A 26,362-nucleotide genomic window follows, 5' to 3' on the forward strand; every position below is an offset into this window, starting at 1 on the left:
TTGTCTAATGTAAAATTCTCTACAGTTGTAAATTATTTTTCTGTCAAAAGTACTTTCTCAGTGTTGTTTTAGGTTCAGATGTTTGAGATTTTCACAAAAGAACAAAAATATTGGCGTCAATCATTGTTCTGCTTGATCTGTCGGCTTTCACAAAAAGGCTGCTTTCTCAGTTTTTTTTCCTCAGCCTATATTTGACAGCTGATTACTAAAGATTGTTATAAGCTAGAGAAACTTTTTTTCTGACAAAATAAGAGAGTCCGATCTTTCTTTTGATGGTTTTGCTGTTTACATAGTCATAGTACACAATATTCTGTGGGGCTTGAAAAATGAGTGAAATTGTCCAAAATGCCTGGCAGTCTCGGGGTTTCCTGCTCAGGAAACAGCTGGCAGTGAATGAGTTAACTTTGCACATACAGTAGCTTCATGTCTATGCTATAAACAGGGTTTGTTTAGATTGACTTAGATAGATAGAGATTTGTGAGCTGTTCTAGCGTCAAAGTTATTAAAACCTTTGCACATGACTGTGTTTGTAATAATGAGTAAAATGAAAACAACATACAAATTAAGCAGGCAATCTTTGTAGTAGCGGTATAGTTCACCCCCTCCACATACACATATACACACACGCACCAAATCATAAACACGCACACACCCTCGTAATTTTGAGACGATCATACGTGACATCACTCGGGAAACAACTTTAGGTTTTACTCTAGTGACATATGTAGCAGCATTGATAATGTGTGTAAAAAGAAAAGATGTAGGTGACTAGAGCTTTACCGGCTTGCCGGACATTACAAGGGAGGTGTGGGGGAGCAAACTTGCTCACCAGCAGTCCAGATGCGTTGACAGGTCACACTTGTCATTTAAAATGAATAAGGAGCAGCCGGGGTAGCATCAATATAGGTACGTAGTGGACATGGCAAGACACAACCGCGTACCAGCCTGTCAGTGCTGTTGATAATAGCCTGCCCTATCTGGAAGAAATAGTCAATTATGTTGCAGTATGCAGCCAATCATATTCCAGCGCTTCCCTTTTAACTCAAATGGAACTCATAACAATGATTGAGACGAAGTCACAGCACTCGCTCTCTCTCAAGGAGATTGCAGTTGAAAAAAAAGGCGACTTTCAACCATTGAACCATGCACTCGTGCAAATGCGACAAGATACCATTTTTAAACACACAAGCTCAAAAAAGGTCGCATATGCGACCATTTTGGTCGCAGTCTCGCACCTTGAAGAGGACTGTTATAATTCCAATTTTAACTGAACCAGGTAATATATTGTTCGATTCATGGATCAAACATCTGTTGGGAATTGTCCCATTCTGCTGCTTGTTTGAGAACAGCCAATTTGTGCAAAAAAGTACTTCAACATTAAACAGTTGGACATGTGCATTCAGAAATTAAGAGAAGGTCGATTTAAGTTCACCTGTAAAAGGACATGCTTTAGTGAATTTCAGCTTCATCCTAAAATTTCCCACTCCCAAGGCTGAAATTCGTTTAACTTGTGTAGTTGTTGATTATCTTTATGAGGTCACGTGATAGGCGACGAAGATAACAGGACATTGAGGCGGACACTGACAGCACACGCTGCCAAGCTTGGCGATTAGAAACGGGACAGTTGGGGTTGTAAGGAGCGATACGCTTACAACAAACAAACCTTAATTGAAAATGGTAGCAAGTTTGATGTATGAGTCGTGTTTTTTGTTGCGGCTAACACTGGATGACGTGGCGACAAAGACGTGTAGCGGAGTACGCTGTAGTTTCTATCAGAGCTGGTTAAAGTGAAGATGGATGTCGTTCAAAGTGGAATTTATAAACAATTATCCGAAATAGCGAGCCTATGCATCGTTTACGAACATCATATATCGAACAAATGCAGTGATTTTAGGCCGATTTTATGTCAACAGGCCTAAACTAGTTAAGGATCAATAGGTTTGTGTCTTTTTACCTTTCGCTTCCCCCGGTGGAGCGACCATATTCCAGACTTCTCCTGGCTGTCTGGAATAATTTCATAAGCGAAGTCTTTGACTGGATCCCTGGCGAAAAAGGACCACATCTCCTCGTTCCACCTCACTCCTCATCAAACAATCATACTCATTACAGAACTACAGCTAGCTTGGAAACGGAACGGGGGGTAAATGCTTCCGGGGAAACACGGCATGGAATATTTGTTCCGTTACATAAAATCCATATCCAAATCCATATTATGATTATTCTGACAACATTTTATCATTGACTGTGGTCTTCCTTCTCAAATGAACACAAAAAGCATTTAAAATGTATATTTAAGTCGTAATTAATTAGATTGTTTGGGGGGCGGGAGGGGAGGGGGGTGCTCGGCCCAGATATCACCAAGGCAGACTAAATTTCAAAAAGACATATTTGTAATTAAATTGAAATAAAATGCACCTTCATCATTGGTTTTGCTCTCTAAATATAAATATATATCAATGGTGGAAAACACTGGTTTTCATTATTATTGTTTCAATAATTTGCATTTATCCCCAATATTGCATTCTACCATGTCAATATGGTGTGTAAAACTGCATATTTTGGTATCCATCCGATACCAAGTAAATGCAGGGCGAGTATCGCCAATACTGATCATTGTAAAATATTAAGGTATATGCATCATTGAAAATCTAAAAGTAATTTTTCATGACGTATATTTTTCTTTTTTATTAAAGAAAAATAATAATGAAAACTAGACAGGATTAGGACAAAGTTTATTGTTAAATAGAAAATATTTTATCATCCAAATATTTTCTTTCAGAAGCAATCGAACAGTAACAAAACAATTGTTCCCCATACATTGTCATGTCTGGATGATTGTTTTTTTTGGAGGGGTGGGGGAATAAAAACACTGCACAGTGATCACACACAACTGATCACCGGAAACCAAATAATTTTTTTCCAGGTACTTTTTCAGAAGCTGCTGTTAAAAAAAATTATTCTCCCTTCATTGCACTTCTTTTCTGGATTTTGTTTTAACTCCACAACAAATGTTATAAAACATTTAAAACCAATTATTTTAAGTCCAATGTGTGTTCAGGGAATCCAATACAAAAATAAAACATTTCTACCCTTCAGTGCATTTTTTTCTGTTTTTGAACAAAACAAACAGAAACTGGTAAAAAAATGTTTTTAATAATAATAATACAATACAGTGTAAACAACTAAACAATCCACAAAGCCTTTAGCTAAAAAAGAAGCCACCCTGTGGAGAGCAAAGGTTTTGGTTACAGGTTTCTGTTCAACAGTATCATGTTGACATTTTTTGTTTTTAACGCACTTTGCATGAGACTTACTAACTGCACAGCTTTTGAAAAACATCATCTCGCCTGGCACTGATGTTGCATCCATTGCCAGGTATTTTTTTTGGACAAATTTGCTCAGAGAGGGGAATGTTCGTTGATTATTTTTTCACTGAAGTAGTGGATCCTGATCCAGAGGAACTGGCCTTTCCTCTGAGTACCTGTGCATTTCAATTAGGGCATCAGTGCAACTTGTCCGATGCCATGGAAAGAGGTTGCAGGACTTCCACGATCGTTTCTGCCAAGCACTTTGTGATCTCCTCTGCTCTTGGAGAATAAGCTAAGTGAAAAAATAACCATACCGTATTCATTTCACAGTTAACACAAAAGGCTAATAATATTCAATCAATTACATGAGTACATGAGTGAAACTACTGTATCAATCTCAGTAAGGGGGTGGGGGGTAAGTTTAAGCAGCTTAACCTCTTATGTTCTACTCTTACATTTCCATCCTCTTAGGCCAAAAAAGTGCAGAGCCAAATGAAAGTAAACTATGAAAAACATATTTTGTTCTATATACACTAAGGCAGTGATTCCCAATCAGTGTGCCGTGGCACATTAGTTTGCCATGAGCACTTTTCAGGTGTGCTGTGGGAATTTATTAAATTTTACTTAATTGCTCAAAAAGAAATTTATTTACAGAAATAATTTATCTTTGTTCATCTATTTATCCCTTTTAGCACCATAATAATAGATATATTTATTAGTTTCACAGCTTTCAGGGGCAGTTTGAATGATTAAAATTACATGAAGAAGCGAGGAGTTTGAAATACACATGCGCCGCGGTTTCACCGGTGATCCCCGTGGTTTTGAGGCAGAGTGACAGAACAAATAAATGCTCTTCTATTAGATGGCAGGAAGTACATACTTTTTGTGACATTTTTATTTGTTGGTGTGCCGTGAGATTTTTCAATTGTAAAATATGTGCCTTGGCTCCATAAAGGTTGGAAATTACTGCACTAAGGTAATTGTTTATGAACAGCTAGCTACTAAAAGTTGCTGATTCATCGAGTCAAATTTGAATTAAAAAAAAATCTCTCATCTAATGTTAAAATTAAAAACCTCAAAAATGAAATACTCCCCCCAAAAGTTGTCACACTTGATGACCCAATAGCCATTGCAACCAATACTGTTATGAAAGCAGTGCCACTATTTTCTGAAAAAGAAATTATATGGGATGTATCCTTGCGGATAGACACCCACAAGATGAATCAAATAAAGCACGGATGTCAAACTCAAGGCCTGTCACGTCAATTTACATGGCTCATGAAAGCATTCATCAAATTTTCCCTTGACCTCTGTTTATTATTTAATATGATGGGGCAATTATCAGTAAGCCTCCGACACAAAACATATGAGGTCATGCCTAGTCCCTAAACAGACACAGTGCAGCTAAGCTTCTGGACATCACGGCTAGTCATATGCTTTTGGCAGACCGTCACACTTAACAACTCATTTGAATGAGAGTATCAATGCAGTTCATAAATATAAAAGCAGTCCCGAGGAAGCAGGGCCATCACCTGAAATAAGAGGTTGGTCACTCACACTGCCCCCTCACATACTCTTATTTCTATTTTCTCACACACACACGCTTTACTTCTATTTACAGATTAACCTGACCTGACAGATGAGGGCGAACAGAAGTGTCAAGGAGAACAGGAGGCTGCATCTGTTACCACTGCCCCTGCTCAAAAGACTGGGGGGGGGGGGGGGGGGGGGGGGGGGGGTGTACATAAAACTTGAATAGAAATGTATTTTCGAATAAGTATACCACCTGTATATGCAATTATGGGATGCTTTTCACCATGACTAGTACTATATTGCATACTTTTTTTTTTGAGTCTGGGCTCTAATTTCAATATTTTGAGGGATATTCATTATAAGTGGTTTGGTTTTAACTACTTTAGTCTTGTATTGATTCTTGTGTACTGTGCTGCTGTATTTTATTGTTAATTTTCTATTAATTTTTAATTTTTCTTTTAACCCTAAGGTGACATGAAAGGCACCCAAAATAAAATTCATTATTGATATTAATAAATATAAACTTTACAAACTGCTTTGTACCACAAAGTGTTGTTTCCATTTCATACAGGAAAGGAAATTTAAAAGTGCAGATGCAAGAGGAGGAGGACATTCAGGAGCATCTTCTCCATCTCCTGAAGGAGCGTGTGTAATGTGAAATGAGACAGGGAAAAGTATTGAACACGCCAAATGGCATTTATTTAATAGTTTATGCAAAAGCCTTTGTTTGCAATGACAGCTTCAAGACACCTCCTCTATGGAGAAACTAGTCGCATGTATTGCCCTGGAGTGATTTTGGCCTATTCCTCCACACTAGCAGTCCTCAAATCATGAAGGTTCTGTGGGCTTATTTTATTGGCCTTGGGTTTCAGTTCTTTCCATAGATTTTCAATTCGATTTAAATCAGGTAATTGGCTGGGCCATTCTAGCAGCTTTATTTTTTTTCTTTGAAACTAATTGGGAATTTCCTTGGCAGTATGTTTTGGACCATTATCCTGCTGAAATGTCCACCTTCGCATAATTTTCATCACCCTTGCAGATTTGTGTCAAGAATGTCTCGGTACATTTGCCCATTCATCCTTCCTTCAATAACATGAAGTTAACCAATACCATTTGCTGAAAAGCAGCCCCACACCCTCACGTTCCCACCTCTGAACTTAACTGTTATGGTGTTTTTAGGGTGAGGTGTAGTGCCATTACTCTTCCAAACGTGTACATTATGGCATCCAAACAGTAAAATTTTGCTCTCATCCGACCACACTATATTCTCCCAGTATTTAACTGGCTTGTCCAAATGTTGTTCAACTTTAAACAAGCTTTTACATGCTTTTTTTTCCCCAGCAATGGGGGTCTTGAGTGGTGAGCGTGGATGCAGGCCATGGTGGTGGTGTGCATTACTCACTTTTTTCCTTGTGGACAACAGTACCTGCTCATTCCAGGTATTTTTGAAGCTCTCCACAGGTAGTCTTTGGATCTTGGACAAATCTGATTATTCTTTTCACTCCTCTGTCAGAAGTCTTGTGAGGAGCACCTGATCGAGGCAAATTTATGGTGGTATGATTTGGTTTCCACTTGCGTGTTATGGCCCCAACCGTGCTCACTGGAATGTTCAAAAGCTCAGCTATGCGCCTGTAACCAATGCCATCGTTATGTTTTGCAACAATTCATTTGCGATGGTCTTGAGACAGCTCTCTGCTCTTACCCATGAAATGTGTCTTGACTCACAACTTGGCAATGAGACCTTTTTGTAGGCCATCAATTAGGACTGAACCAGCTGATAATCATGTCTTGGCTTCCCATGCATTTTTGCACATCCCTTTCTTCGTGTGTTCAATACTTTTTCCGTGTGATTTCACAACTTGATTTCTGATCTTATTTGTTCTACTTTCTTTGTATGTATGGGTTACTTGGCCGTTTGATTGGTGAACGAGAGTTAAACGTCCCTCGTGGTTGCGTTGTATTGGCGCAAACAGCGCCAAAAGCGGAAGTCGTAGTCCAAACAGATTGCACACGAAAAGAAGCAATAGACTCCAACATGCCAACACGAGTGAGTATAAGTGGTATGGAAAATGAACAGATGGATGATAAATAAAAGTAGCGACCGGCATGTAGATCATTTTAATGGAGTAAAAGTACAGATTATTCTTGTTTCTTCAAACTTGAGTAAAAGTAAAAAGTATGCTGGATTAAAACTACTTTGACAAGTACAATTTATCTTGACCTTTGAGTAAATGTAACGGAGTAAATGTAACGCATCCCTACCTGCCTCTGGTCTCATTACATCTGGCATAAATGTAGCACAGCATTTCAGAAGAACATCATACAAACAGTCAAACATGGTGGTACCAGGTGGTGTGATGTCTTGGGCTGCTTGCTTCTTCAGGACCTGGACAACTTGCTTTAATTGATGGAACCATGAATTCTGCTCTTTAACATAAAATCCTGAAGGAGAATGTTCAGCCATCAGTTTGTGACTTCAATCTGGTACACCATTTTTCGTTGATATCGAAGCATATCCCGCCACCTTTTGTTTTCCCCGATAACTCCGTTTCACTGTTCCAACGGCCCTGACAGAAAGCATAAATACAATGCGGCCTGAGACCCCCCCCGACTCCCAAAAAAAGACACCCCTGGTAAAAAGCCTAGTGACAATGAAGAAAGCTGCAGTAAGAGAAAACAGCCAAGGAAAGTCTCATGGCCCCCGCTATCATTTAAGCTGCCCACCCCTGGTTGAGACCATTATGGGCTTTGAATGTCCTGTATTTTGAGCTCTCTTTTTTTTTTTTTTTTTTTTTATAAATTTGGTTGTCCTACCAGTGTCCAGAAAAGACCCCCCCGAGAGCTACTTCGGTTTGACCCAGTTTTGTAAGGTAACCAAACCCTGTAATACGATGGATTTATGGCAATTTAGTGGAGACTAAAGTAACTTTTTCAACACCAAGTACATTTTAGTTTAGCCACAGCACACTGATAAAGCAAGACACCGCAGGGAATTGAACCCCATCCCGACAAAAGTCAGGAGTGCCACCACCGGAGTCTTTTGCTTTTTGTTACTGTACTGCGGGCAAAAGCAAAACCTGGAGGAACAAAGCTAGAAGCTTGTTCCTCCAGGAAAAGAAAACCCATGAAGACCTGGCCGCTATGTGATCTTGTCACCGCATGGGGTTAAGTCTGGACACGAGGCTGAAACTAGAAGACAACTGGTTGCCCCCCCCCGCACCCCAGCATTTCCCGCAACTATAATGTATGGGTGGATGATTGACTCCACAGTACCCTTTCATTAAACATGATACCAGCATCTCTGGTGGAACGCAAATCCATTTTCCCCCCCTCACAAACGATACTGGACTGGAAGCTCGGGTCAAACGAACTGTCAAGGCTGTACTAAGGGAGGGAAAAAAACAGGACAATGAGGCTCCCCACCCCCTCCCTCCCATAAACCCCAAAACATTTAACGATGCTCATCCAATAGAAGAAATGATTGTTTACCGCTGACAGTGGAAACTTAAATCACCAGGCTACTCTTCCTCTGTGATGCAAAATTCTTCCAAGAAATTAAACTAGGGTGGCAGAATCAAGGCATCCAATGACCTGGCGCTGAGGCTTAAGTTGCGAGTTGAGTGATTTATGCTGAAAGAACTCTGAAAAGACAAGAGATTGTTGCGCCCCAACCCCACAAACTCCCAAACAGCTTGGCATTGCAACTTAACATTTTTACGCACAAATGTACAAACATTTTTTACGCACATAATGTACAAACAGGTTATGCAGAGCTGATGTACATGCAGCAAAAGTAGTTACTTTAAAGCCATGGCATGAAGATTAAGGGAACTGAAATTACTTAACTTCGAACCCACGCCAAGTGATGCATTAGGGGTAAACAAACTTGCTGCTGTTGATCTAAGTGACTGGATTCTGTTCCATCACAGGTTAGCCCATTCCCGACACCATATTGAGAATTTGGAAATTTGACCTGAGAAACCAAATGGAAAGAGGCACACACACACACACACACGGAGAAAGAGAGCCGGGCTTCTGCGAAGGACGTCAGCTTTAAGCTCAAGCGAACACAGGGTTGATACTTCATTCAGGGGCTACACATTCGTCGACAGCTTCCACAGACTGCTTTGCATTCAGAGGCGGGTAAGGTCGGAGTGGACAGATGAAAACAATCTGAAACAAAGAGTGATCTACACAACACACCCAGCACAGAAAACTCATTTCTAATCATCTTAAATTTAAGATGCAAAGCAAGGGCACCCACTGGCCAAAGAGGAACTCACTAGTAAAGCATTGATATTGATGAGGTTAACATAAAAGCCAGTTCCAAGGCCTAAAATTGTTCATTTTGACCAAGTCAAAATCTTACTATTCTCTGGGTTAGATGACATTCCTGCACCAGTCTCAACCTGAGCTCTGTAAAGAGAAGTGCAGGGATACAAACAACCACAACCAACGCACTTAGTGCAACACATTTGCGTTGCATTTTAAACCTAATCCAAGCTGCACAATGCACAGCTTTCCTCAGCTACGAAACTTCACACAGTTGCATGATTGTGGGCATATTTCCATTTTAAGACAGACATCTGCCACTAGCACAGTTGCGCAAGGGCTTGTAGCTGAGGACCTATTTTGCCAAGTAATCAAAACCTGACAAATGTGACGGTTGATTTCATAGGTCAGCGAGATTTTCATGTCATGGAGACCACGCAATCCTCCTTTGTAGACCGCTCTGTAGGATCAGAGAGAAAACCCCTACAACCCATAAAATTCCCCACGAAAAATGAATCATAGAACTGACTATTGTTATCCTTACCCGAATGCTTTACTGCAGATATGACTACGCCATCAAATGAGTCTGTATCTCAGCACAAAAAGACAACGCAATGCTATGTATAAAGTTATGTATAGCAAGTTGCTTTTGAGGTGAGGGCAGCTGAGCCCATACAAAATACAGAACCCATCAAGTAGGTTTTAGGAATTAGCTGCATTCCAGTATCAATATTTGATGGATTCCACTTATCTGCCTTCAATTTCCACTTTGAAAGGGAGCATTCAACCCCTGGTCACATCCGTGCTCTACAAAAGCTCCAAGCTTAAATACCTGAAAAGCACAAGCAGAGCTCCCCCAAAAAAGCCCCCCCAAAGAACAAATACATACCAATACTGTATTCAATCACAACAAGCTATGCATTTATTATGCAGGTAGAAAATCCTTTACAAATAGTTCACTTGTATTATCAATACAAAGGATTGTAACTAATTGCAAAGGCATTGCAATGGAAGATTTAAACCAGACAATGAACGTTAAAAATAAATACATTTAATGAGCTTACGTGATGCTCGAAGCGCAAGGAACGTGTACATACAATGAGTTAGGAGACTTCCAGGTGGTCTCAGGAATTTGAAAGCGCACAGGACACAGCACACTGAAAAATGCAAAGGAAAAAGCCTCCACCACAGGACCCCACCCAAAATACAATGCATTGCAAAATAAGTGTTACAACATGCTACTTTTTCTATGGACAACTGGAAGTAGTAAGATTTTTCTCAATAGTTATTAAATACCGCCACTGTGAACACGAAGGATTTCCACCTTATGCATTGCCGTGAAGACGTAGACTTGGATGTAGCTTACTGAAGGACTGGTTAACAATCTGCAAAAGTAGCAAAGACACAGCCCCAACCCACAGAAGAATGCCTGTACAGAATTGCAATGACTTCTAGTAAAGAAACATTTACCACATTCCAAATGTGCTCTGGCTACACCAGGAGACTACTTTAGGAGCTGCTATCCTGTGAGGCAATTTGTCCACTTGAATGATGTTTGGCACACTGGGCTGATTCTTATACAAGCAAGCCATTGTGAAGGGAAACTTGAGCTGTGAAGTCTAGGAAGAAACTGGTTAACACGCCCCTCCCCTTCCCACCCACCATTCACATGTACGAGAAAGAAATTTTAGACAAACTTCTCGAGTAGGCCTAGTGAACAAGGGACCAGCCTCTCTCCAGCAGGGTGGGGAACTAGTTGTGATCGCAGAGGGGGTAGAGAATTCCGATAAGGTGTTGCTCTCGCCACCGCACTACCAAGGCATTCGTCCCAGTGGACACCACCACGCAAGTCAGCACGAAACAGGATTGGTGATCAAGGTATGAAACACTTTACAGAGATAGCCTGAAAAAGGGAAGAGAGATCTGTGCGAGATATTGGGTCCTACAAAAGGTTTTCGAGTGAAATTTGATTAAAAGGGCCTGTTACAAATACCTCTACCATTATACAAACCAAGACCTTTGTGATTAACTCAGCATGAAGACTCGGGGCGCCCTGTCCCACCCTCTTGGCTGGCTTGCTCTGGAACTGCTGCACTGCTTCAACACTGGACCTTTGCTGGTGCTACCCTGCCTCTGGCGCCATCTGGTGACCACTGCTGCTCTTTTGGACCCATCTGATCCTGTCCTGCCTGGTACACCCTCCGGTCCGACCACACGATCGGGTCCTGTCCTGCCTGGTTCGCCCTCTGGTCCAACCGCACGCACGCTTCACCATCGGCCTCATATGTCGCTGAATCCGTGATCTTCTAAGACTAAGTCCATTCTTCCTCTCAACTACTAAGTCCATTCCTCCCAATAACTCAGTCCAAAGGAGGGGAAAAATAAAATTTAAAAAACCTGATATGAAACGCAGCTTGATACAAGGAACTAAATTTCTGTAGCTTTATATAAAATAAATTTAAAAAAAAAAAAAAATAAAAAATAAAAAAAAAATAAAAAAGGTAACAGCTTGATGTAAGCAACAATTTGTATGCCAAAGAGGCATAAAACAAGCGAAGACGCTCTTTCGGCGAAAACTGCCTTTTACTTAAAACTGAAACATTGTTACATGGCTAATTACAGTAACATATTGAGCTACTGTGGTAAAAATGTCTGCAAACTTTTTTTTTTTTCTTAAACATTGGTTGAATGACTCAATTGCTGGTATAAGCCTTTAAAATGGCTGCTAACTTTGTAGCACAAACTACTACCGTTTGATGACGGGCAGCTGACCTATTGAGCATTGACTAGTTACCCAAGTAGCGTTGTAGTTAAAATTGTTAGCAGAAGATTTAAAAAAAATAAAATAAAAAAAACTGTGCCAGCCATTATCCTGAGACGCTTATCAATGGTATTGCGATTTAAGGGCCGATTTAACTACGCCCGCCTTAGTCATTGTGACGTCAGTCGACAGATGTGAAAAGAGCTACAAAAGGTAGTTCAAACCAACCAATAGCAAGCCGGCAGAGGCTTTGCGTCACGGCGGCCATCTTAAGCCAACAAAGGCGACAAAAAATTATATCTCAAGTCTAAAGGCCACACAAAAATAAGCAGTTTTCTTAACGAATAAATAGCGTTCTCGCAGTTAGACGGCTTCCTGGCACTAATAGCGCTAGTTTGCCAACGTTAAAATCGTAAGAAAAGGGGGAGAGAAAAGAAAAAAAAAAATCAGGTCACATCTGCTCAGCAAATAGCTATCTTCGGTATTAACATGACAAATTACAACTGTTCTTTCTTTCGTCAAGTCTGCTGTAACTGTTAAAAATAACCGGATACAAAAATACAAAAAACGACGATACAAGAGCTACCGTTAATTTCCTGCCTGAACAACAGACAATCTAAGTAACTCAAAGCCACTTTCCGCATCCTTAACAAAGGCATGTCGAAAACCCAAAAACTAACAAAAAAGACCGTGTTCACCTGAACAGCAAACGTACAACCTGTCGACGACCCGTACCATTGTGACGCAGCAAAGAACTGCAGTTGATTTATACGCTTCGAGTGGTTCGGTTACGGGTTCGGCTACGTATTCATTCGACAAGAAAAAGTAGTTCCCCATTGCAACATTAAATAGCTGTACTGTCATGTTCCACTGTTTGTTTTAGCCGACAGGTCGAACATCGTCTAACCTCAATGCCACAATCTATATTTAAATGCTTGAGTAAATAAACGATGACAACTATAAAAGGTTATGTGCGAATTAAAGCACAACCGCTGTGCTTGGTAGATAAGAAGCGGCGCATTTGTGTTTATTACAATACAATGTCAAACTTTAAACTAATTTTTCAATTTGTCAAGCCAGTGACTAGGGCCATTAACACTTATTTTGAAACCAAACCGCTGACGTCACGCTCAACGGTCGCGCGGATTAATTTTGCTGCGGCTTGGCTTGTGTTTCAAAACTGGATAAAACTAGAATGTGGTCGGATCTACTTCTCGCTTGCTGCAATGACACTCCTTTGTACCGTCGAAACAACAAATATTAAGCCATCTCATCATTTTTTGTTTTGTTTTTAAATGTGACAAAGACAGGCAAGATGTATTGTATGTTTTGCGGCGTATGCGACCACATAAACAGACGCGCTGTAATATAAATATATTTAAATGTTGATCCACGCACACTGGTCGGACGATTGAACAGGAACTTCAGAGTGGAAAATTACCAGCTGTGGGAAGGGAGCAACGGTGCCAGTTACAACTGGTCAAACTCGTGTCCAGAAAAAAACCCCGCCGAGAACTCTGTGGCAAATATTACACCAACCAACTTATTTATTTAATACGTCGACCTGTGATGAGCTGCACATGTATTTCTCTTTTTGACCCAGCGTTGTCACAAAGCTTAACATCTGAGACACGCATTCGGAGGTCACTCCTTCGTACAAACACCATGGCGTTTTTATTATGATACGTTTGAAAGTCTCACATTTACGTAAACACAGTATTATCTCGCTAAAATCAGGTACGTGTTATATTCACCCGCATAGCACGGAAAATCACCCAACATGGCTTCAATGCCACGGGAGTTTAGCTGGATGACCAACAGGGGGAGCAGCGTGACTCCATGTGGCTCCTCGCCCACTCCCCAACTCCCACACGTGCTTCACGACCCAAGACAGAACACTATCCTGGATACCCGGCAAATGTCGGGGCAAAACCCCTTCATTTACATACCTGCCCTCATCACGATTCAATGCCCAGGGCAGGGATCAAACACATCCTGGGTTTTCAGTCCTATTCACGATGAACGAATTGATCGAGTTGGCTGTTAAGCAGGACTCAGTCAACACACATTCACGTGACAACGAAGCCAAACAAAGGTCTTATACTCGGATTCACTTGCTAATAGAGGTCTTTAAGAAGGATAAACATCTATTTGGTTGTGTAATAATCTTAAAACACAATTAGGTGCGATGCAATGATTACATCAGAATCAGCATGCTTTTGTCGTTGCTAAATTATAAATTAACTTTCAGTTTATGGGTCATTCGAGAGTTCAGTACATTCTCTGCATTCTCTCTTTAAAATACCAAACAGCTCTTGAGCACCCCCAAAATGTTATTTTTTTCCTCGTGTTTTAAATCAGCCTTTTTGGTTTGATTTTGTTCATGTCTTATTTGGTATTGTTAAACATTTATTATTATTTTTACCACAGACATATTTCAAATAGTAATTAAGCTCAGAAGTTATGTGTTTCTCAACATACATGCAACCCTGTTACCAAAAATGTTTTTGGCCTGAAGAGAGGAAGAGAAAAAAGTGAGCTACATGACTCAGCAAAAATGACGTCAAACTTATTGTTCTGTCCATTGATAGACCTAAGGCAAGTCCTTTGTATTTTTCATGTTTTTGTTTTGTTTGTTTTTTGTTTTTTTCAGTCGTAATGGACGGTGTCACCTACACCAATGCAAACCCGCCAACAATTTTTTATTTTATTTTTTAAGTATTGCATCTCTGCTTTTTGCAGATGATGTGGTTCTGTTGGCTTCATCAAGCCGTGATCTCCAACTCTCACTGGAGCGGTTCGCAGCCGAGTGTGAAGCGGCTGGGATGGGAATCAGCACCTCCAAATCTGAGACCGTGGTCCTCAGTCGGAAAAGGGTGGCGTGCCCTCTTCGGGTCGGGGATGAGATCCTGCCCCAAGGGGAGGTGTTCAAGTATCTTGGGGTCTTGTTCACGAGTGAGGGAAGAATGGAACGGGAGATCCACAGGCGGATCGGTGCAGCATCTGCAGTGATGAGGACTTTGTATTGGTCCGTTGTGGTAAAGAAGGAGCTAAGCCTAAAGGCGAAGCTCTCGAATTACCGGTCGATCTACGTTCCTACCCTCACCTATGGTCACGAGCTGTGGGTCGTGACCGAAAGAACAAGATCAAGCGGCCGAAATGAGTTTCCTCCGCAGGGTGTTCGGGCTCTCCCTTAGAGATATCATAGCTAAGTTTGTTCTTGACCAGTTGGCATAGCAGCTAACACAGCATGTATTCTTAAGGGAAAACTCTTAACATTGGCATTGATTTGGAGTAATACGTGAATAAATACATTTTAAAATACAATCTAACTTTTTTAAAATTGTATGATATTAGTTGTTTTTCTGGTGCCTGAGCAACAAGTTTGCACCCAACACAACAAAATATATGATAAATAAAGTGTACCATTGAGGCACGGTGGACGACTGGTTACAATATCTGCCTCGCAGTTCAGAAGACCCAGGTTCACATCTGGCCTCGCCTGTGTGGAGTTTCCATGTTCTCCCCGTGCCTGTGTGGGTTTTCTCCGGGTACTCCGGTTTCCTCCCACATCCCAAAAACATGAATTTTAGGTTGTTTGAAAACTCTAAATTGCCCGTAGATGTGAGTGATTGTTTATATGGGCTCTGAGATTGGCTGGCGACCAGTTCAGGGTGTAGCCCGCCTCTCGCCCAAAGTTAGCTGGGATAGGCTGCAGCATCCCCGTGACCCTAGTGAGGACAAGCGGTATGGAAAATGGATGGATGGAAGATGTAGCATTGACGGTTGAGCTGGAAAAATTAAATTATATGATGGTTTATCACCTGTTTTTCTTGAAAACACAAAAAATACAAGATAAATCATCAATTTTGGAAAAATGGTGCCTAAATTGTCCAGCAATTGTGGAATGACCCTTATTCACTGAAAAAAACATCCTTTGAATTTATTTAATTCGAACACGTACATCAGTTGCACATGATTAAAATGTGTTAAACTAACATATATTATTTAATTATTTTTGAGGGAAAGATGGGAACGTTACATCAGTTTACCACATTTTAATCGCATATGCAATTGAAATTAAATACTTTTTTCCAGTGTTATCTGATGGCAGCCAAATACATCATAGCCAACCATGGTTTATAGCCCGAGGCTATTCCATCCCCCACTTGTTAGCAAATGTGGTTGTGTAGTTTAGTATGGAACTCTGACATTAATGTAGTGGTTTTAAACAATAATAGCAATACCTAAAATAAATGTGACTATGGTGTGCACTACCTAGTTACAGACATGTTGATAAAAAGCAAGTTACATCATTCCACTTACAGAACCCCAGTGCGGTATAGGTCATTTTTCCAAATGTCCAACTTTGATTATCTCTTCGATTGAGCACTCTCTTTCAGCCAATCAATTGAGCTCCCAGTTACATCAGGCATGACATAAAATCAGGCCACCATGCATGAAGAATTTCCACCATGTGTGTTCAAAAGCTGTTGTTCCATTCCTCTGCTGCCAGATGATGGAGACAAACCTATCTGAAGTAGGTAGACATACAATACAACAAATTTGGCCTTTACTTTAACACCCATAGTGCTAGAGCATTAGGGTTGGAACGCTCCAGATGATCTCATCTGGTCTGAAGCAAAGATTTGCACCTGACAAACAGGTTGTTGTCAGAGATAACAGTAGTGAGAAACTGGAGCTTCAGAGCTGCAGAAACACAGATCACCATCAGTGGTCTCTATACAGGCAACTCAATCAAGGTGACATCGATAGCCTACCACCAGGGAAGAGACAGGTAATGGAGAAGTTTTTTAGGCCTGTTCCTAGCCCTTCTGACCTGGCTGAGATGAATCTGCGGAAGCTCCACCATCATCGACATCACGAAGACCCAGAGTCACACAGGTAGGATACTTCTGAAGGCTTTATATTTATGGTTATAGTTAGGACAAAGAGAGAAAAATAAAAAGAGACAGGCAAGGATGTAGACTAGTCAGATAGATTAGGCTTCAGCATACCAAATGGTTGCATGGATGCACATGGGCTGGTGAAGTATGGCGCAGCACAAATCTTGGCTCAGGCATTCCTGTGGGGAGTTTGCATTTTCTCCCCGTGCTTGTGCTTGGGGTCACTCTGGGTCCCTCCCACATTCCAAAATCACGCATGTTAGGTTCATTAAAGACTCTAAATTGCCCTTACCCATGAATGTGAGTGTCAATTGCTGTTTGTATACAGGTGTATCACAATTAGAATATCATGGAAAAGTTCCTTTAATTCAGTCGTTCAAGTTAAAAAAGGGAAACACATATATGTAGACTCACGACACACAGTCTTGAAATGGTGAATTTTGGGTTTTCATTAACTGCAAGCAACAAGCATCAGTAATGATCACATCACACTCGTGTTACAATAGAAACAATCCCAATGATTTTTAATTTAGAAATTTGATAAGAATTGAAGAATTGCTGCTCTTAAAAAGATTTTCCTGTATGTTTGATGAATCTGTATTAATAGGTCAATTGAATGACTGAAATAAATGAACTTTTCTGTGATATTCAAATGTATTGAGATGCATTTGTATACACTATCGGTCAGAGGTTTTAGAATTGGGGTGTTCGAAAATTTTGACCGGTAGTGTATGTGCACTGTGATTGATTGTCGACCAGTCCACGGTGTACCTCAACTCTTGTCCAAAGTCAGCTGGGAGCGCCAGCACCAGCTCACCCGCAACCCCAATGAGGACAAGCGACATAGAAAATGGATGGACAGATGCATGGTGAAGTATGTTGTAGCTCAGTTCACTATGTGTTTGTGCCATAGGTTTGCACTGTCTGATGATGCTGATATAAATTCAGATGAAAACCAAAGCAACCGCCGACAGGGTCACTATTTCCATGACAACCCTCAAAACGATACCCACCCTCGCCATAAAATTCACAAAACTCCTCACCACAAAGAGGATGAAATACTGTACAACCACGGCACTCCTGTAACTTTATCGAGAGCTTCATCCTCTTCCCTTTCCTCAACCTCTTCCGTCTCCTCGTCGTCCTGGTTTACAGAAGGAAGTGTAAACGATCCTTTCTCTCTCCGCCACGCCGAGCGTCCACAGCATTCTTTGTCCTGCTCCAATATTGCGGATGTACGCAGGGCTTTCCGGGAAGATGACAACAGTGAGCCTATTGTCTTTGCCACCGTTATGCATGGCGGCAATGGCAGTGGTGTTGGTGGTCCCGCACATGGCAGCACGAAACAGAGACAGAGGGGTGTTTTTCCATCCCTTGACCGAAGTCATAGCAGAAGTGAGGAGGGCCTCCTGAAGAGTAATGAAGGCCATGATGGCAGAAAACAATCCAAGGCACCACACAGTGGGAATCTGTACAAGACCTCTTGTTTGAATCGAAGCCTGACTTTCAGTGATGAAGACTTTTTGTTAGGAAATTATGGGGGCCCAAAGAGAGCAGTGTCATCCAGCCAGCTTCCCAGCAAAGGAATCCTGAAGAACAAGGACCCTCATGCTGACATACGCAAAGCGAAATCGATGGAGGTGATATCACCAAGAGTTGGCAAACAACAGCATCCCAGTGCCAGTGGCCAGAAGGGGAAAGGGATCGACCAAGCTGAGATGGAGCAAGTGAGGGAAAATTTCCTGCAGGGAAAGTTGCAATTCTCAGCTTTCCTGGATGAGATAACAAAACAGGTAATAAGTCCATCGTATCTAACTATACTGGGTGTGAACAATGAAAAAGTGACCAGCAAGACCTGTGCACCAGCTCAAACACTTGACCCAGTCAAACCTGCACTTCCACCTAAAAAGCATAGGAAAAGTTCTGGCGGGGAGAGTGAACAGTTTCCTAAACAACACAACAGGCAGGAAAAAGGTGCTCGTGGCATCTTGCGAAAACATTCAGACAGCTCCAATCCGGACAAATTGATTTCATATGCAACGAGGAACCACCAGGGTAGCCCCCCGCCTCATCAGTACGCCTACTCCCGCAGTCGTAATGCTCACCATGGAAGCAGCCGTAAAGACAAAAGACTGTCACCCATTGGTGGCTCTCTGTCAGAGGATAGGCATGGCAGATGTGGCTCCCACCTAACAGACGGAACCAGCACCAGCCCTGAACTGAGCCAGCCCAAAATGCGGCACCACTGCAATCAGCAGACCCATACCATCTACAGTCCACATACCCAGCACTTCCCTCAGCCCCATCTTCAGGATGCGCACACTAGTGCAAGCCAACAAGGGCCAAAGACTTCAGCTCGATGTGCAAGAATAGGCTTCGGATCAGAGTCTTCATCCAATAAGTCAGACTCATCTAGGACCCGAGACGCAGCCTCCACAACTACCAGTCACAGTTCAGAGCAGAGTGAGAGACATCATTCAGAGCATGTGGGCAACTCAAAACAATGCAGAGTGAGTTCTTTTCAATTCTTTTTATGTGTGAGGATAAAGTATCATAAGGTATAATATGTTTCATTCTCATGGCATGAATAGGACAATGACATTTATAGTGAAAGTTAAGCGGTTAATTCAAGTCAGGAAAATATTTATGTGGACTAATTGGTTCTACATAATGTTTGTTTAAAAGGAAATACAATTTTACTTGTTCCATAATAAGGCCACAGCCCCCCAAAAAAGAGCAACCAAAGGATAAATGAACTCAGTTTGAGTTCAATTAGTTTGCATGTTGGACGCCTCCACTAGTTTATACAATTACATAATTATCCTGCAGTCAGTGGGTCTCATGTGTCATACTTTTGGATAAAAAGAAAATAAATCAGTATCCACCCGGGTGTTTAACAAGTCTAATTATTTAATGAGAAGCTATTAAGTTCGTAAAGACCTTTACAGGAAACAGAGGAGGGGTACACACACACACACACACACACACACACACACACACACAGCAAATGGAGTCGCTGCTCTCCTGCAGAGGCAGTGCAGCTGAGTCACTCTGAGGGATGTGTCAAATACCACACGCACATGAGTCATACCACAGCAATGCAGCAAAGCACAGTGCTTTGAAGGGCAACTTTTACAGTGATATATTGATTCAAAATCTAAGCAAAATGTGTATACAGGTGCAAATGCCTGTCCTTGCAACCAGCGCAATGTACAGTATGAATTGCTAACTGTTGGATAAAGTGTGTTCGAGTTGTTCAGGCTGACAATTTAACTTCACGAAGCGTGCATGGTGTTACATAATTTTTCTTCCCTTGTGTTCACCGCATAGGAGATTGTCTTGCTCACTTAGTCGAAAAATTCAGGCTAGCATAAAAGAACTAATCCATTCATAAAGACTCGATTACCACGGGCAGCTCTGCCACAATTGATAGTAAATCTGTCATGCCCCCAGTAATGAAGCAGTGACCCATACCGGGTGCACATTGACCCATACCGGGTGCACGTTGACCTATACCGGGTGCACATTGACCCAAACCGGGTGCACATTGACTTGAACACGTAACGTGCAAGGCTCACAATGAGGTAACATTGGAACAAAATTGATAACTGGAAGGTTTTCATGTTTTTCTTTTTACCATTTTGTTCATTTGTTGAGTCTTTTTGAATTAGCTCTGGCTGCTAACATAGTTTAACCATTTTATCAATGTCCTACTCCTATATCTAACCATCATCAGAGAGTGACACTATTTTACTGAAATACAGCAAATCAATTGATTGTGTTAACTTACGTGACTTCATGTTTTCTTCACATCACATTTCTATAGGACAGACTGTGTGATGTTGAGCAGCTTCAGTAAGTATGTTTTTCTAACCAACAAACACATTTGAATTGAATACATTTTTCTCTTTTCATGTTATGATTGACTGATGTGTCTGTATCATCATATAAAGATCCTTTACTAAAAATGTCCACAGTGATATATAATGATGGGAATGCAATCAGCCCCCACTGATCTATACACATTCTTTAAAAATACATACTACGTACTGTCCCTGGTAAACAAAATCATACAACCCTAAATAATTTATGTACAAAAACTCCATCTCCTATCGTCCTATTCTATTGTGTGTTCAGGGTGCTACAGGAGGAGAATGCTGATCTTCACCAGAACTTGCTGCAGACTGTGGTCTGCATTGAAAGCCTGGAGTCTGAGCTGCAGAGGACCAGGGATGAGCTCACTCATGTCAAAGACAAATACAAAAGGTTTGGAATAATAAACCAACAAATGCTTATAACACAGATGATTAAAATGATAACAATTTAAAAGTGTCCCTTCACATTTAGTGCACGCGCATAGTCCCATGACATCCAAATGTCTCAATTATAGGTAATAATGTTCCCAATATTTTGGTTTTCCTCATTCAACATTACGAGAGGGACACGAGATCAGATACATCGCTCAGTACACTCTAGTGCAGTTCGCCACCATTGCAAGCAACAATAATAAACATATTAAGTGACTTTCTCTGTCACGCTTAAAACACACTTGAGCATTATTATATTTGCAAAGACTGTATCAATGTAATTCAAATGTGCAGAATTTGCAGATGTACCTAATTGAAGTGTCCGGTGAGTGTAAATCTCTTCACGCTAAATCCCTGTCACATGTGATACAATGTGAGCCTCACAACAACAGTGCAGTGCTTTGGGCTCACACATTGATTCCACGGAGAGCCATAGCAGCTCATGACACCCACGATCAATCAACATCTCGTCATTCTGTGGCTTGACATAACAGTTGCTATTGATTTAGCGATTCATGGAACACACTGGATAAGTTTACAAGGCAGTACAGTCACCCAAGTGCATTTTGGTATGCTGTACGTTTTCTGAGGACTTTTTACTTTTACCTCATCCCAACATTAGAAAACAGATATCTACTTTCTAGTGGTTGGACGACATGAGATGTGTTTACGTACAGTATGTGATGAAAGTCTAGTCGACGTCAATGACATCATTGATATTTTTGCAGTACAAAAAATAAAAACACAGGAGGAAGGAATGCTGTGCAGTTCACTGACAATGGACAGCTCATTTACTAAATTTACACAGATCATGCACGGTAGAACGTAAGAGCATTAATGTGGCTGCCCTGCTGTCGCATGATGATATTTCCAGCCAGAAAAAAAACCTATCATCATATTGTGTGTCAAGGGGTCCAAACAGATGTCAAGTTGTTTTCTACTCTCTCCTCTTCTCTATATAAGCTTTTATTAACAACTACAGGCAACAAGTACACTCCCGGTCTGCTTGACAACATGTGGGCATCGGCTTTCATGTCAGGCCTTCAAAATAAATGCAAGTCAGCTGTTGCTGCAAGGAACTCTGCCTCCTCCTCAAGCCAATAACACGTAATGAGCAACTAGTCGACACCACGCTCTAAATTTCATTGTGGAGTAGTAAATTTGATTCGTCAACTCGGCTAGACAACCCCTAGTATTTTGTACACCTTACTTTGTCCAAATAGGCTTATTCCTTTTTTCAAACTTAGCGGATGACAACAGAGAGTGGGAAAGTCAACTGCAATGACATCTCGGTCGTTTGAGATCTTGAGGTCTTTTAAAGTGTGTGTGGGGTGGGGGGTGGGGATCAGGCACAGCAGCGACAGGGAGGAACGTGAACCTCCTTTTTTCCACCTCTGCCCTTGGCTAACTCTGTTATATGACTTCACACCCGAGTGTCTTACTGGTGACCGCTGGCCCTTATTTATCACCAAACAACTGCTACTACCCACCCGGTACATGCTTCCCATTACGAACAGCTCCCAGTGAACAAATGCTCTTTAGCAATTCTAACGCTCTTCTTTGACACGCTTGGGGGACTTGTGACTGATCCAACAACTGCTTCTTTGATTAAAACGTGATTGTTTCTGACTTGCAGCCTCCTGGAGACACACACTGGAACCAGGCAGGGTAATAATCTGCTGGGGGAGCACTTGCACATTGCGGTGAGACAACTTGCAAGGCTAGAATGACACAAGGAGTAATTTTCTTGCTGCTTTGTCTACCGAACCGGCTGTTCCCTTGTGTGTGTGTGTGTGCAGTCGGAGAGTAGAAGCAGTGAAAGGAAGCACCTTCTCAATCGTGTGTCCCAGCTGAGCTCGGAGTTGGAGGGCGCTCACAGGACCATCGCTGGGCTGGAGAACATCAACGTGAGCATGTTTCCCTCTAGTGGACATCAAATCACATAAACAAACACTACTAACCGGCTGATAGGGACCTAGGACAGGTATGACTGCAACATACTTCGAGATCCAAAAATAATAATATAAAAGCTTCTGCCTTTAACAAAGATAATAATGCTCAGCTTTGATTGAAGCTGATTTAACATTATGTTTTGAGGTGTTTCTAAAATTTCCCCCGTCCAATCTAACCACAATACAGCAGTCAACAAAGAATGGAACATGCATGACCCTAGAACTACACATTTAGCTCATGGTCCTTCAATGGCTGATTATTCTCATTGAGTATGCAAGCGCACTGGCATTTCTTGTAAAATGGTGTAATTTAAATAGAAGAACGGCAGATTTTATTTGACATTTCATCCATAACATGAAATACTGATTAACTGAGAAAATAAAGGTCACTCAAACTCTTGGAATCCTAAACGAGAATAGCAAAGAATGCACTGATAACATTTCCTCGTCTTTGAATGTATAGTTGAAATCCATCTTCAATATGTCTCATTCTCAGCTGCCGTGCCTGATAAAGGATTTATTGGAGAAGCACTTCAACTCACCTGAGGCTGTGCATACGTTTCTGACACCTTCTGGTGTTGACAGCAACTCTGCCAGCTCTCCATCAGCACTCAAGCTCCCCCACGCTCCTAAATCAGAGGAAGCGGCACACGACTGGTTAACAGAATCAGAGAGTGCCACAGCTTTTGTCCCCTTCAAACAGGAAGTACCCAAAACAGGAGTTCAAATCTCCATCCAAAGTCCATTTGAGTCCAGCAACAGCCTGCCTTTCTCAGTGGACGACATCAGCACGGCCATTTATCAGAAAATAGTAGCCAATTACACTGCCAAACCACAAACCTATCAACAGCAGTCCTCTCTGGGTATAAAATACACTGGCACCCCTCTAAAGCCTCAGCAGCTCCACAGAGCTGACCGCTTGGGTGAAAAGGAAAAGGTATTGGTGACACTTTTGGAGCAGGATGCTGTGAATGTGACCTCTATGTCTGCCCAGCAGATCCTAGATGAGTTCATGCAACAACTGCACACCCATGAGCGGGTGGGTGAAGGGAAGGAGCAGGAGTAGTAGGTGGTGGGAGCAGAGCAAAGTGGTACAGTGGGCAGAGTGACAAGAGCGATAACAACACGGGATGAACGTGACTTTAATTTCATTGCAGGAAACAATGTAGTCGAACATTTGCGTTTGTGTTTCATTCGTCTTGAAAATTTCAATGGATTATATTGCAGGGTCGTGGCTATTGTATTACTTTGACGGTGTATGATGTATTAGTTGTTATAATTGACCAGAATCAGACAAGGTTTGGCTGATGAGCCAATTATCACCCTGCACAGTGTGATTCATTTATACCTCCTCAAGCAACTTTTTCTCAAGTCCACAATATTACTAAAAAAGACTAAAAAAATAATTTGCTATTAATTGCAAATAATCTATTTTGCAAATAATGTAATATATTTCTATTTATCTTTTCAGAAAAAAAATATAATTACCATTATAAATATTTACAGCTTAGTGTTGTTATTTCTTATTATTGTGGTGTAGAATTGTGAAAAATAACGCTGATGGAATTGGAATTGGAAATGGAATACTGAATGTATTCCTTGCGGTTTAAGTCAATTATAATATTTTAGAAAAAGTGAAGAAAATGTATAATTAAAGGGGATGTTTGCAATTAAAAAAAAATTGTTGTCAAAACTGTCAGTATGACTTGACAGTACATGACAGGGGCTCAGGTTTAATGGATTGGTTTGTGGATTTTAGGGGGGTGGGGGGGGTCAAAGACATTCCCAAAATTTTGGCAGGCCTTAAGAAATTTTTAGTGAGGCTTCAGCCCCCCTAAAGTAGGCCTAGTGATGCCAGTGGTACATGAGTAAAATTATCTGTTAAAAATGAGCCCACTCTAGCCTGATCTTGTACTTCTCATTTGATTTGCATGGCTGAGGAAAAACAATCCATCAGCGACAGAAGGTGTGACTGATGAGGTGTCAATCATTTTCTGTGCACTCGCGAGAAACAAATCAGTTTACTCATGTACTATTGGCAGGTCGTACTGACAGTTTTAATAAATATGACAAAAAGTGGTTTTGTTTTAACTTGAAAACTCCCCTTTGATGATAGTGTCTATGCAAATATGTGTGTACATACGATATTGTGTTTTTTTTGGTTTGTGTGGATGAGGAAACTATTGTATTAATTTTATTTGAATCTGCCCCCCCCCCAATCCTGATTTGTCAACGTCAATACTCTGCATGTCAGCTCAGCATGTATGTGGTATTTCTGCTTTAATAATGAAACCAGTTTAAATTATGTCATTGCTTATCACGTGTGCACAACGTTGCAGTTTGGGGCTCACCTAGAATATTCAAGTTAACGGCATATAAGGGTGTGCTGCTGGATTTAAGTTTCCCTGTTTCATGACTCATTTAACATGTTAATAAAAGTGTGGTGTTAGTTTTGGAGTCACATGTTTCCTGTTTGTTAGAAGAGGTGCTTGGCAACAACCTGACTCCATCGTTGCGTTTGCAACTACAGTATGTTTATCCTGTGCAGGATCACAGTGAGTGTGGGTGAGACCGTTCCAACAATGACACTTGATGAGAGCTATCCAGTCAATTACGAGACCGACAGATGGAGACACGACTACAAACAAAGGGTAATTTCAGAATCTCCATTTAGCCAAACATGCATAACTTGGAACATCCGTGAAAGGCCCAGGTCCATTGTGCCACTTCACGCTAACTGAAGTTGTCGTAAATACTTATCATAACAATCTAATCCAATTGATCCTCCTCCATGCACTATGTAGCTCTCACACGCATCATACACACTATGCAGTCTCTAACGGAATGATCACGACTGGTTAGGCGGAATGGTGAACGACTGGTGAGCACATCCGCCTCACAGTTCTGAGGACCGGGGTTCAAATCCCGACTCCGACTGTGTGGAGTTTACATGTTCTCCCCATGCCTGCAAGAGTTTTCTCCGGGTACTCCAGTTTCCTCCCAGATCCCAAAAACATGCATGGTAGGTTGATTGAAGACTAAATTGCCCGTAGGTGTGAATGTGAGTGTGAATGGTTGTTTATATATATGTGCCCAGCGATTGGCTGGCGACCAGTGCAGGGTGCACCCCGCCTCTTGCTTGAAGATAGCTGGGATAGGCTCCGGCACGCCCGCAACCCTAGTGAGGTGAAGCGGTACAGAAAATGGATGGATGATGGATATTCTACACCGTTTTGGGTCCTCTTTTGGGTTGCGGGTGAGCCGGAGCCTATTCCAGCTGAGTTTGGTCGAGAGGCGGGGCGTGTAGTGACTGTTTCAACTT

At 41.4% G+C, this 26,362-nt stretch overlaps 2 protein-coding genes across 5 annotated transcripts in view; one reads left to right on the plus strand and one right to left on the minus strand.

Moving 5' to 3' along the window:
- scyl1 (SCY1-like, kinase-like 1) overlaps positions 1-2,135 on the minus strand; it is a 52,162-nt gene extending 50,027 nt beyond the window's left edge. For all 4 annotated transcript variants that reach the window (XM_061685235.1, XM_061685234.1, XM_061685233.1 and 1 more), the window contains exon 1: positions 1,955-2,135. In XM_061685235.1, the coding sequence (XP_061541219.1) occupies positions 1,955-2,062 (108 nt within the window). In that variant the 5' untranslated portion in view covers positions 2,063-2,135. The remainder of the gene's footprint in view (positions 1-1,954) is intronic.
- An 8,631-nt stretch (positions 2,136-10,766) lies between these two features.
- Positions 10,767-25,477, plus strand: si:ch211-276i12.4 (uncharacterized). The gene is made up of 7 exons (XM_061685265.1): positions 10,767-16,779; positions 17,695-19,291; positions 20,608-20,636; positions 20,919-21,047; positions 22,725-22,791; positions 22,888-22,995; positions 23,537-25,477. Exons 1-7 carry the CDS (start codon positions 16,496-16,498, stop codon positions 24,104-24,106), a joined length of 2,784 nt encoding a protein of 927 aa, XP_061541249.1. The 5' UTR covers positions 10,767-16,495; the 3' UTR covers positions 24,107-25,477.
- The last annotated feature ends 885 nt before the right edge of the window (positions 25,478-26,362 follow it).

This window comes from Phycodurus eques, chromosome 9, assembly GCF_024500275.1.
Source record: "Phycodurus eques isolate BA_2022a chromosome 9, UOR_Pequ_1.1, whole genome shotgun sequence".
Taxonomy (NCBI): Eukaryota; Metazoa; Chordata; class Actinopteri; order Syngnathiformes; family Syngnathidae; genus Phycodurus; species Phycodurus eques.

Coding starts and splice junctions, on each gene's coding strand:
- si:ch211-276i12.4 (XM_061685265.1), top strand. CDS start 16,496: ATGATCTCATCTGGTCTGAAGCAAAGATTTGCACCTGACAAACAGGTT. Junction 16,780..17,694: donor GAAGACCCAGAGTCACACAG/GTAGGATACTTC, acceptor TTTGTGCCATAG/GTTTGCACTGTCTGATGATG. Junction 19,292..20,607: donor GCAACTCAAAACAATGCAGA/GTGAGTTCTTTT, acceptor ACATTTCTATAG/GACAGACTGTGTGATGTTGA.